Source organism: Myotis brandtii, unplaced genomic scaffold, assembly GCF_000412655.1.
Source record: "Myotis brandtii unplaced genomic scaffold, ASM41265v1 scaffold191, whole genome shotgun sequence".
Lineage (NCBI taxonomy): Eukaryota > Metazoa > Chordata > Mammalia > Chiroptera > Vespertilionidae > Myotis > Myotis brandtii.
In genome coordinates, this window is record NW_005357115.1 from 6208158 (window position 1) to 6220410 (window position 12253).

At 46.0% G+C, this 12253-nt stretch overlaps 1 protein-coding gene across 3 annotated transcripts in view; it reads left to right on the forward strand.

The window, feature by feature from the left end:
- The window catches only part of PRKCE (protein kinase C, epsilon), a 447587-nt gene that overhangs the window by 362923 nt on the left and 72411 nt on the right, over nucleotides 1-12253 (forward strand). For all 3 annotated transcript variants that reach the window (XM_005864780.2, XM_005864779.2, XM_005864781.2), the window contains one exon: nucleotides 5535-5689. In XM_005864780.2, the coding sequence (XP_005864842.1) occupies nucleotides 5535-5689 (155 nt within the window). The remainder of the gene's footprint in view (nucleotides 1-5534; nucleotides 5690-12253) is intronic.

Genomic DNA, 12253 nt, shown 5'->3' on the forward strand with positions numbered 1-12253 from the left:
TCCACGGCTTTGCTGGCACATACGCAAAGCCATGGTCTTCATTGGTCTTCATTGTCCCTGCTCCTGGGCCATAATTGGTACTTGGTAATGCTTATCAAATTGAAAGGATTGAACTCAAAGGGCAACAGATATTAGAATCTGATTCAATAAACCAAGTAAAATTAGGCTTTTATTTTTGTTGTTGTTGTTAATGCTCACGCAAAATTCAAATCTTGCGTGAATTTTGGGACACCCTTTAGTATGAGAAATAAAACATAGAAAGAGTTTTCTTCCATAAGTGGTGAGACAGACAGTTATTCTCTATTGGGGCTAAGAAGATACCACCCACATACACAGTGTACAACCTGCTGATGCAGGAGAGTTGAGCACCTAAGGATAGAGCATTCTGCTTTCTATGCCTTCCTGTCTTCAATTCCTAGCTCCTGGAAGCCAAAGCCATGGCTTACGTCATCTTCCCTGTCCTCCAAGCTCCTACCCCAGGAAAGACCCTTTGTATTGACAGGTTAAATGTTTAGGCACGCAGGGGAAGCGGCGATGTGGCAGAGTGTAGAGCGAGGACCTTCAGACAGCACGTTGCAGAGATGGTGCATCCTGTCACTGACACGTCAAAGGCGAACTGTTCCAGGTCTGGTCTTTTGTTGGGCGCTCATGTGAAATTGATTCAAAAGCGATAGAATCTTTGCACATATAAACAGCGAAAAGAGATGGAGAGCGTGTGTCCAAACAAACCCGACTGGCAGGACATGCAGTGCCGCTGAGAGGAAGCCGCTGGCTATCCATCACACCTTGAAAGATGAACAGGGCGGGCCTACATTTCCCTTCAAAGGCAGGAAAGCTTAGCGCTCTGGGAAAATGGAGCCCAATGGGAGTTTCTAACCCACAGTGCTGCCCTTCCGGCTCGTAGGTCATTATTAACTGTTCTCACCTTAAATGGCCATGACATATAATCTCTTTCCTAATTTCATTATTTTACTTGGTATCACAAGACCATAACTTTTAGACATTCAGGTGAGATTAAGGGAGGAGGAGGTGGAAGCAGGCTTTTAAAATCTTTGATTACCTCAGAAAACATATTTGCTTACTTTACCAGGAAGCTGGTGTTTTCTTTTGTTTTGTTTTCTACTGATGCCAAGAGGGGATTAATGAGTAGCCGCTGGGTTTGCCAGCTTTCTTTTGATTTCAGTTTATGTAATTAGGCAGTTCCCAGAATGACTTGAGGTTCTCACTTTGTGTCAAAACACGCTTCTCAGATGTGTTAGGTGTGGTGGTCAGAAACAGCCAACTCACCGAATGGAGGGAAGGGGAGTGAAAAATGTATTTTGCTTTAAAACATTCCTGACAATGTAGAAAGGGCTGATTATGTTTCATGGCATGCAGGTTAAAACTAAATTTTAAAATGGGCTCAAGTTAGCCCTGGCCAGTGTGGCTCAGTTGGTTGGAGCGTTGTCCCGTACACCAAAAGGACACAGTTTTGATTCCCAGTTAGGACACATATCCAGTTTGTGGGTTCATTCCGCAGTGGGGAAATGTGCAGGAGACAACCGATCAATGTTTCACTCTCACCGATTTTTTTACCTCTCTATCCCTCTCCCTTCCTCTCTTTCTAAAAATCAATAAAACATTTAAAATTGAATGAGAAATTAATTTAAATTTTTTTAAATGGGCTCAAGTTAAAATAGCTCAGAACGAGGTTACAAAGAGAAGTAACACAGGGAAATCAACTCTGGTTTACTGTTGAATTTCCAGCATCTAGAGCAAACATGTCAAACTCGTGGCCTGCAGGCCACATGCCTTATTTATTTGGCCCATGTTAGCCTTGGAGTTTGACATGCTTGATCCAGAGCCTTGTCCATGGTGAGTATTCAATCACTCATGCATTCTACAAAGATATACTAAGAGCCCCCTCTGTGCTAGTTCTAGTTGCTGGAGAGTCAGTAAGGATCTGCACCTCCTGAGGCTCATAGGGAGTGAGCAGATTTTATCGAGTGCCTCTCTAGGTACGGAGTTCAGAGCCAGTGATGATGGGGGAAGAATAAGATGTGTCCTGAAGGAACTGAGCAACTCACGGGAAGTGAGGAAATCTGCCCACAAAACAAAAGTGCTGTTCAGAGCTGTAATTGAGTCATGGGTGCTGACACAGACAGACCCCATGGGGGTGAAAAGTCCAAGTGACCACCATCTCCGTCTCTGGATTCCGCAGGCAGGAGGCTCACTGCAGTGGCTGGCTTGGCTTTAACTGTAAGCAGTGAGAACTTGCAGATACAAATATCAGAAAGCCCTTTGGTTCATGCTCTCTCTTACAGTTAGTTCCCTAACTTTATTTATTCTTCTACCCACACAATGCTTGTTTTTAAAGGAAATTATGGCAGTTTTTCTTTTGGGTTAGGCTAATTCCCTTTAAAAAAAAAAAAAGAATAACCCACAGTTCCTGCCTTCGTTAAGAATACAGAGTACTGGGGGAGAAATACATAAATCAGTTAAACAAATAAAACTTCCACTGTGCTGAATGCTGCAATGAGAACATAGCGCACATTAGGGGGAGAAATCAGGGGCAGCGTCCTAGAAGGAAAGATGGCTGCACTTAAATCTGGAGGATAAGGAGAGATTGACCAGATGAAGAGAGAGGGGGAAGCATTCCAAGCAGAGGGAACAGCATGAGCAAAGGCCCTGTGGCAGGAGGGAGTTTGCTACTGGGGCAGAGGGAACAAGAGACAGCTGGAAGTGATATGACTCAGGAAGTAGGTAGGATCAGACCATATGGGATGCATAGCATATTAAGGAGCTTTCTATTCATCCCAACATAATTCCAATATAATTATTTAAAATAATTAATCAGGAGAATGAGAGGAGGAAGGGGGAAGGTTTACAATTAGCATTTCATTTCAGCAGTATACTCTGTAGTGTGATCCGCATTAGCTGTGGGGACTGGAGTCAATGTAGAGAGCATTAGTAAAAAGGCACTTGCAAGAATCTAGACAGCCCTAACTGGTTTGGCTCAGTGGATAGAGCATCAGCCTGTGGATTCAAAGGTCCCAGGTTCGATTCCAGTCAAGGGCGTGTACCTTGGTTGTGGGCACATCCCCAGTGGGAGGTGTGCAGGAGGCAGCTGATCAATGTTTCTCTCTCATTGATGTTTCTAACTCTCTCTCTCTATCTCCCTTCCTCTCTGTAAAAAATCAATAAAATAATTTTTTTTAAAAAAGAATCTAGACAAAGGATGATAATTACTTGGGCCATAATGGTGGCCATGAGGGTGGTGGAGATGGGCAGAAGTAGACAAATATGACAAGTTCAAAACGATAAGTACAAAGATACAATAGGTAAATGCAACAGGGCTTGGTGATGGATGTGAGGGATGAGGGAGAGGAAGGTATTAAGAATGAATTTCTGGTTTCTGACTTTCACAACTGGCTGAGTGGTGATGCCCTGCCTGAGACAGGCACCCTGGATGAGGACCATTTTGCTGGAGGAAGATTATGAAGTCAGTTTTGAACGTGTTGAGTGCCTTTGAGGCACCTAGAAGGAGTAGCAGAAATGCAGTTGGTTCAATGGGTCTGCAGCTTGGAGGAGAGGTCTAGGATGGAGGCAGACCTTTGTGAGTTCTCTCTAAGTCAAGGTGCATTGGACACTGTGGGTGTGGATGACGTCACATAGTGAGTACAGAGTGAGCAAAGGGGAGGGTCTAGAACCCAGTCCTGTGGGAATCCAATACCTAATGCTGAGAGAGGAGAAGCCTAAGAGGAAGCAGAAAAAACCCTGCCAGAAATACAGGGGGAAACAGCCTGAAAGCCAAGGGAACAAGTGTTTGTTGGAAGAGACAGTGATCAGGGAGAAACGCTGGTGAAAGGACAGGAAAAATGAAGACTTGATAATGATAATAATAACAGCTGTAATACCTTCAGAAACAACAGCGCTCGGCAATCTTCGTGGAGCACCAATTATGAGCCAGGCATTTTAACCTATAATTTAATCCTCATAAGAAGTCTGTAAGGCAGGTCCTATTCTCCTCCTCATTTTTACAGAGGAGAACACTGAGCACAGAGAGATGAAGTCATTAGCCTGCGGTCACTCCGCCAGTCAGTGATGAAATTGGGGTGGGGGCTCTTCCTCCCTCACAGCCCCTTTTCTTAAATGCTGTGTGTCCCAGTGTTGGGAGAAAAAAGGCAGCAAGGCAGGGTGCAGGGAGGGCAGGCTTTTCCTCTTTAAATATTTGGATTCTTTCAAACACAGCCCAGGAAATAGTTCATGGTCGCTACAGCCCGAGTCCAAGTTGGCAACCCTGGAATGGTGTTGCAGTGGCTGTTCATGATGGCGTGGTTCAGCTACATCAGGGCTGTGCTTGCCATGTGAGGGGCTAGCGCAAGTGCTCCGGGGCAGTGGTTCTCAAAACTGGGGTCCCTGGGCCAGCAGCATCAACAACATCAACTGGGAACTAGGCGATGCAGGTCCTCAGGCTCCATCCCCAATCTTCTGAATCAGGAGTAGAACCAGGAATCCATGTTCTAACACACCTCTGTTTGATGCTGACGCACAAGTTTAAGAATCCTTGTTCTTGGGGATCCTTGAAAAGGAAAACTCCAATGACTTAGAATCCATATACCTCACAGATGCAGAACACCTTGGCAGAGGCCAAATGGAGGAGCCAGCGGTTCTCAGCCCTGGATGCTCATTGGAATCACGTGGGGAGCTTTGCAAACTACTGATGCCTGAGTCCTCCCCTTGACAGTCTGGTTTCATGGGGCTGGGGTTGTCCTGGGTATTCGGTTTTTGACATGAGGATTTGCATGGGGAATGGATGATTGAATGAATGGTCAGCAAGGCGGCCTCTGTACTTCGGAGTACAAAATTGTACTCTGGGGAGAAAGCGAGGCAGGTCTTGAAGGGGAAGGGCAGGGGAAGTGGAAGAGAAGCTAGACATTGAGCCCTTTGTGAATAGCAGTAAAGCCTGGAAAATTCTGGAGATTGTGGAGTGGGAGAAGGTCGTCTGAATTTGTAACAATTCTTAACAACGGACTTAATTTCAAAGAGATGCCACAAATAAAGGGGATGTGCTGTTTCATGAATGAAGTATCATTGTGAGTTTTGCTCTGTCTTAATGGAGTGAGTCTATGAATTTTGACTGGAAACAATATGCTGACATTCTCCTGGCAGCTTCATTTAGGACTCAGTCTATATGTTAAGAAGGTACTCTGCTCCTCTGACCTCTCAGACATCACCATTTCCCCTTTGCTCCATGAACCTCCCACCCCAGCTGACCTGCTCAGTTTACCCGTCACTAAGCATTCCCACATCCAGGCATTTGTTTGTGTCCTCACTCCCCGCCCTCCCCCCACACACATACACACACCTCCCCCTTCTCTCCTGGCCTCGCCCCATGTAGAATCCTACTCCCCCTCTCTTCTGCCCTCCCCCCCATTCAGAGAGCTCCCCCTTTTTCTAATTCAGCACCCAGTGTCTTGAAGGCGCCCAGTATGCCGGCCTGTGTGGGCAGCGGCAGTGGAACCAGCCAAATGACATTTTCTCCATTCTTTCAGGACCGCCTCTTTTTCGTCATGGAGTATGTCAATGGTGGAGACCTCATGTTCCAGATTCAGCGCTCCCGAAAATTCGACGAGCCTCGTTCCCGGTTCTATGCTGCAGAGGTTACGTCAGCCCTCATGTTCCTCCACCAGCATGGAGTCATCTACAGGTAGCTCTTCTTTCCTCCTCTCTTTCCTAAAAGTGAAAAATTAAAGCATTCTCCAGACACTGGAGCTGACTTGGCTCCGGCCCAGCTGGTCTCTTAGTGACCCGCTTGAGATCAGTTGTTTTAATTTGCTTACAGAGGACTTGGGGGGCGGGGGAGGAGGGCGGCTGTTTATCACTGTGAATGTTAATATTTGAATAGCCCCAGGAGACACCCTGCTTGTGCCAGTTTTGATTGAAAGCCCAAGAACCGCATTTTAAAGGCCTGGCGCCCAACGACCTTGGGGTGACCTTCATTTCTTTCTCTCCCCACCCTCTTCCTTCAACATCAGGGCATTCTCTTTACTTTTTCCTTCTGTGCCATGAACTTCCTCCCCTTCCCAACCTCTTGTCGCTTCCTGAGTTTGTTTGGCTTAGTTGTCTCCAGCAGATAGAATCAGAGAAGGAGGAGTTGCTTGAGGGTCTCAGGGTTTATGATCCCGGCTGGCCGGCCGAGCAGGGGAAGGGAACTAGACAATATCCAACAGGAAGTGACTCTCTGCAGATCCTCTAGTCCCTTATTACTGCCCTGTCCCCAGCCCAAGAAAACATCACACACACACACACACACACACACACACACACACACACACACACACTTTCCAGTAAGGCAGCAGGACTGTTTACGCAGGCTCTTCTGTGAGGTCAGGAATTCTGGGAGGAGTAAATATTTATAATTAGCAACAAGGACACTAAAGTTCCTTAAGATTTTTTCAGTGACTGTCAATTTCTTGGTTTTTGCTTTCTCCTCCTCTTTTTTATTTTATGTTAATGGGGTAGATTCGCTGGCTTGGTTCATCCCAGAACTGAGTCCCTCACAAGATCTTTACTGGTCAGTAGAACTCCCAGTCCTGGGAGCCATGCCCTGACTAAAATGTTCGTAAAGGGCTCCTGACCAACTCCTACTGCAGGCTTCGCTTCCTGCTGATATCTCCCAGCTTCCTAAAGGATGAGTCTCTGCTCAGAAATATTCAGTGGTTCCCAATGTGTTGCATAATAAAGCCCATACTTTCTAGCCTGCTGTTCATGGCCCTCCACGTTGTGAGGTCATTACTTGTTTCCTAGTGATATGTGACAAACTTCCAGTCTAGAAATCAATGGAAAAATATCCTTGGGTGAGGACTTAAAAAAAATGAAAAGAATCGCTTGATGAGTAGATCGGGCCTATCCAGGATAATCTTCTCATTTAACTCAAAGTCAAGTGATTAGAAACCGTAATTATATCTGCAAAACCCCTTTGCCTCTGTCCTATCATATCGCATAACCAAGATGGTGATATCCCATCACCTTTTCCACATTCTTTTGGTTAGAGGTAAGCCACGGTTTCCACCAAACTCAAGAGGGGGATTATGGAATTATGCCAGAGTGTGAGCCATCGGAGGTCACCTTAGCTTTTGTCTGCTACAGCTCAATACACCTTTCTTTCTCACTTCCCACAATACCCTGTTTTGAACCCACCAAGGTTCTTAGCTTTCCTCAAACTTATCTGCCAATTCCCAACTTCCCTGTGCATATAGCCCTCCTCTCTACCCTCTCTATCCAGCCTGGAAGCCTCCTGCACTACTGCCTGCCTGCACAAGGCCTGGTCGCCCAGCTGAAGTGAGCCTCTCCACGCCCCCCCCCCCCATCCCCTCCACACACACACTTTTATTTGCAATTTGAGGCTTTTGTGGCTGCACCTACCACTATTCCCCTTGTGCTGGGGTGAGGCATCCATGTGGATTTTTCACTAAGTTGTAAACTCCTAAGGGCCATTTCTTTTTTATTTTTACCCCTTAATCTTTTTATTTTACACAATTTTCTTGACTTCAATTAGTTTAAAACCCTAATCTCTGCCCCCAAAGCAGGTTACAAGCTAGTCAGAGATACCAGGAGTTAGATAGGTGAAAAGATCACCCATACTACAAGGCGGTGCACTGTTAGGTGGCATGGCATGAAGAAGAATTGTCATTCTTTGAGATGTCACCCCCATGCCAGCCCTATGAGAGTGGGCGGAATCATCCGTAGCTGACCAGCAGGGATTCAGAGGCTCACCTTAAATAATTTGTCCAGGGCCACAGTTGGTAAGTGACAGGCTTAGGAAGTCTAACTGACTGACTGATCAACAAGCTAATGCTGTATCTCCTGCCTTTCCAAGTCCAAGTCCAAACTCCAGCTTGTCATTCCAGGACTTGACTTTCCCTTACATTCCTACTTTTCTCCTCCTTTCCATGTTCCTAAAGGAATGTGTCCCTCTCACCACCCCTGTGAACACTTTTGCTCTATTGTCTTCTACGAACCATACTTTCTCCCTCTCCCATCTCCTTCCCACCTCTCTGACTGGTTCTCCTTGATCTCTATTACCACCTGTCCTGGTTCCTTCTTCCCTCCAACCCCTATTTGATAAATTCTGGTTTTCCCCAGGGCCTTCATCTCGCTTTATTCTTACCCTAAATACTCGCCTCGAGCACTTTCAACATTTGCATGCCTTCAAAGGACTCCTATGTGCCCGTGACTCCCGTATCACGATATCCAAACCCCAGTTGTCTTAGAACCCTAAACAAGATCTTTCTCTCAAATGTCTCTCTCAAGACTTGACCTTCAAGGCCTTCTTCCTTCTTCCCTGGCTAGTTTGCAGTCGTTTATAGACTTGACTCACTGCTTCTTGGTTTTCTGCCCGTTTATCTATCCCTCTCCCCTCTGTTGTTGCCCAGTAGTCTTTCAAACCTCAGGCTGATTGTCCCATGTTCCCTTCCTTGCGTCCTGCAACCCTTATAAGATAAAGCAATGTCCCCTTCACTGGCTTTGGACTCCCTCCCACCTGACCCTGAGGCTGCTGTGTACGGCTCTGTGGTTTGGACACAGGCAGGAAGAACACAGGCATTGAGTGGGAGGTGGGGCTCTCTGCTGTGTGGCTGGCTTCTGCCCCAGAAAAGGGTGCATTTTCTACCCAGAGGAGATGCCTCTTTGTGTTTCTAACCAAGACACAATATGTGTTAACAAGGCTCTGGTGGCCCACAACAATCCTTCCACTACTCCCCCTAACCGTGCACCCCACCATCTAGGTACTCCAGATTATTTGCCATTCTCCCCCAGATACCATTCTCTTTCACTTTTATGAGCCTTTGTGTCCCTACTGTCTTTGGATTTTCCCTTGCTCCTAATCTGTGTCTTGATCAGTGAGTAGTTCCCAATTAACTTTCGTGGTCTGGCTGCCTCAGAGTTCCCAGTTTAAAAAAATATGTAGATTCCACCCTGGAAGGTGTGGCTCAGTTGGTTGGAGTGTCATGTCGTCCCATGCACCAGAAGGTGGCGGGTTCCATTCCCAGTCAAGTCACATGCCCAGGCTGAGGGTTCAATCCCTGGTCAAGGAGAATACAGAAGGCAACCAACAGATATCTCTCTCTCTCCCTCTCTCCTTCCCTTTCTCCCTCCCTGCCTCTAAAATCAATTAAAAACATGTAGAGTCCATAATACTGAGGGAGGGGGAATAGAGAAAGAGTTGATGATTGCTAATATAGGGTGATGATACATGTGGGCTCACTATTCTACTTTTGTGCATGTTTTAAATTAACCATAATAATAATAACCTTTTAAAAAGAATAGTGATTCCAGGGTAACATTCCTAGAACTTTTGACTCAGTAGGTCTGGTCTGGGGTTCAGGACTCTATTTTTTTTAAATAAATTTTTATTGATTTTAGAGAGAGAGGAAGGGAGAGAGAGAGAGAGAGAGAGAGAGAGAGAGAGAGAGAGATGTATTGGTTGCCTTCTGCATGGAGATTGAATCTGAAACCTGAGCATGTGCCCTGACTGGGAATTGAACCCATGACCTTCAGTGCACGGGATAGCATTCAACCAACTGAGGCAGACCAGCCAGGACATGACTGTTTTTTAAAGCATTCCTCAGGTGATTTAGGGACCGCAGGTCTAAAAAAAATGCCATTATGCCTTCAGGGCTATGTCAGATGCTCCTGCTCTGTGAAGCCTTTCCTGATGACCCAGACTGTCATGGGAATCATACCGACCTGAGTGACATAACATCTCCCTGCACCAGGCATCTTGCAGGTGCCCTTTGCTGACCTTGTATTTTTACATGAAATGCCATTCTGTGACTGAGAACTCCACACTTGAGTGCTCACCTAGTGGGCCTAGGACAATACCCTGCTTGTAGTAGGTGTTCACTAAATACTTATTCTTCTCATCTTCAGCTCCAGAGCTTTCCACTCCAGTGGGTTGCTACATCATAGGTGTGTACTTCTTGAAAGTCTGTGTTGGAAGCATTCCTAACATACAACACACAGTTTTTTCCCTTGACCCTAAAAGGTCTCCACTTCTTCATATCTTTCCTTTCATTAATTAATGAGGATCATGTGATCTCTATTTCCCATGATGCTTTGCTTTAAGCTGTCAGCAGAAAGCTATTCAGGGTAGTTAGTCTGCAGCTGACTGGAGAGGCAGTGTGTGTCCTATTGGCTGTCCTGAAGCTCAGGTAGAGTCCACATTTTGTGTGCTACGGGGCTTTATTTGGAAGATTGGCAGAGCCAGTTATTGGTGGAGAACCTCAATGCTGAAGTTGATATTGAATTTTCCAGCCTTCCTGCTGGAATTTACACACAAAGTAATTAGCGACTAATTGGCCAGTTTTCAAGAACTAAGAGAAGATGACACTTCTCTGGCTGGAGGCTCACACATGCAGGAGGGCCCACGCTGACAGGCACGGCCCCCTTTCCTCTGGCCCCTCTCTGTGTCAGGCTCCCATGCCAGGCAGCCACAGAACACTGTCTCTGTGTCCTTTCCCAGCATTCCTGGGACGCCTCTGTGGAGGGAGGCATTAGCTCACTGAGAGGTGGAGGTTTTGAAGGGTGAGCCTTCTTTCCAAAGTTGGTTCAGGGAACTTTCTCCTCCTCTCCAGCATGTTCCATGCTCGTGTGTTTTTCTCTGAGCTGCTCAGTAGCAGTGGCTGACTCCCTGAGAGCTCTCCTCTGTCCATGCAGCATAGGTAAGGGGATGTTGTGACCTGCCTGGGCCCTGGGAGGAGAATGAGGCTTGGCTACAGGAATGCATCTCCTTCTTTCCTACCCTGAAGCCGGGAGCACTGCACCAGAGGGTGGTGAAGAACATGGCCTCTGCCACCCTGGTCCAGTGTCTTAACGTTTTATTTTACACCTCAGTGTCCTCATCTGTAAAGTGGGAACAATTGTTGGCCCTATCTCATGAGGTTGTAGGGGCTTAGTGAATTGATAGGTCTAGATAATTTTGAATAGTGCCTGCCACACTGTAAGTCCTCAATAAAGGTTAGCTAGTGTTATTATATCATGAATTGATTTTTATTAAGATGAAAGAACATTGGAGATCTTTTATCCAGCCCTGGCTTCAAAGGGGAATCCTGGAGTTGCGGGGGGAGAGGGAGAGGATGTATTCCTTCCTTCCTTCTTATAAAATTAAAACTCCTTTAAATAAATATATATATAGTAGTCATAGGAAAAATAAAAACCTAAGCAGCAAAGAAAGGTATAAAGTCCGTTTTCCCTCCACCGAACTCGTAGTACCCCAGGGTAAAACAGTTGAATAGTGTCTAGAAAATTCAAGAAATCTTGTGGAGCAAGTTCCTGAACCTCCTTCCATTGGAGCCTTTCAGATAACTCCTGCCTTGTCTCCTTCACATGGGAGTCAAGAGTGGTGGCTGGAGGTCTGACTGTAGAGGTAGAGGGTAGAGGTGAAGGGTATGAAAACATGTGGGAAATGACAAGGTACTTTATTTATGTAAAGTATTATTAATGATTAACATTTGTCACTTGGAGCACTAAAAGTTGGTCTTTATCCAGCAGAGGAGGAAGTCTTAAGTTCTAAAGCTCTCCTGCTCTTTAAGTTCTCCAAAACTTTCGATCTTTAATGAGCCCTCATCACCACTCCACAGGAGTCAGCCTGCCCCGGGAGCCTGTGTGTGCTTGAAGCCAGAACTAGGTGAGCAGTGGGGAGACAAGAGGAGACAGGATGTTTCTGCTTTGTCCCAGGCTAGATCACTCTGTACTCAAGAGGTGCTTAGAAAAGGCTTTCTTTGTTTATGATGATGTTTATGAAAAGTCAAATAAGAATGAAGAGCAGCCCTAGCTGATTTGGCTAGAGATCAGCCTGTGGATTAAAGGGTCCCGGATTTGATTCTGGTCAAGGGCACATGCCAGGTCATGGGCTCCATCCTCAGTAGGGGGCGTGCAGGAGGCAACCAATCTATGATTCTCTCCTATCATTGATGTTTCCATCTCTTTCTTCTTCTCCCTTCCTCTCTGAAATCAATAAAAAATAAAACGAAAAAGAAGAAGAGGCATGAAGATTTAGTGAAACCTCAGAGCCCCTAATAAGCTTGAATCTTAAATGGCTTGTCCTCTCCAGGTCTGGGGGACAGAACCCAAAAGAAGGGGCTTAGAAAGGGTTTCTCTTTGAGAAGTTGGAGACGCACTAAGGTCTGTAGCTGCACTCTCCAAGCTGGGCCTCCCTGGGAAATGCATGTGAAGTTGTGACGTAAACTGTAGTCTTGCCTTCCTGCTAGTC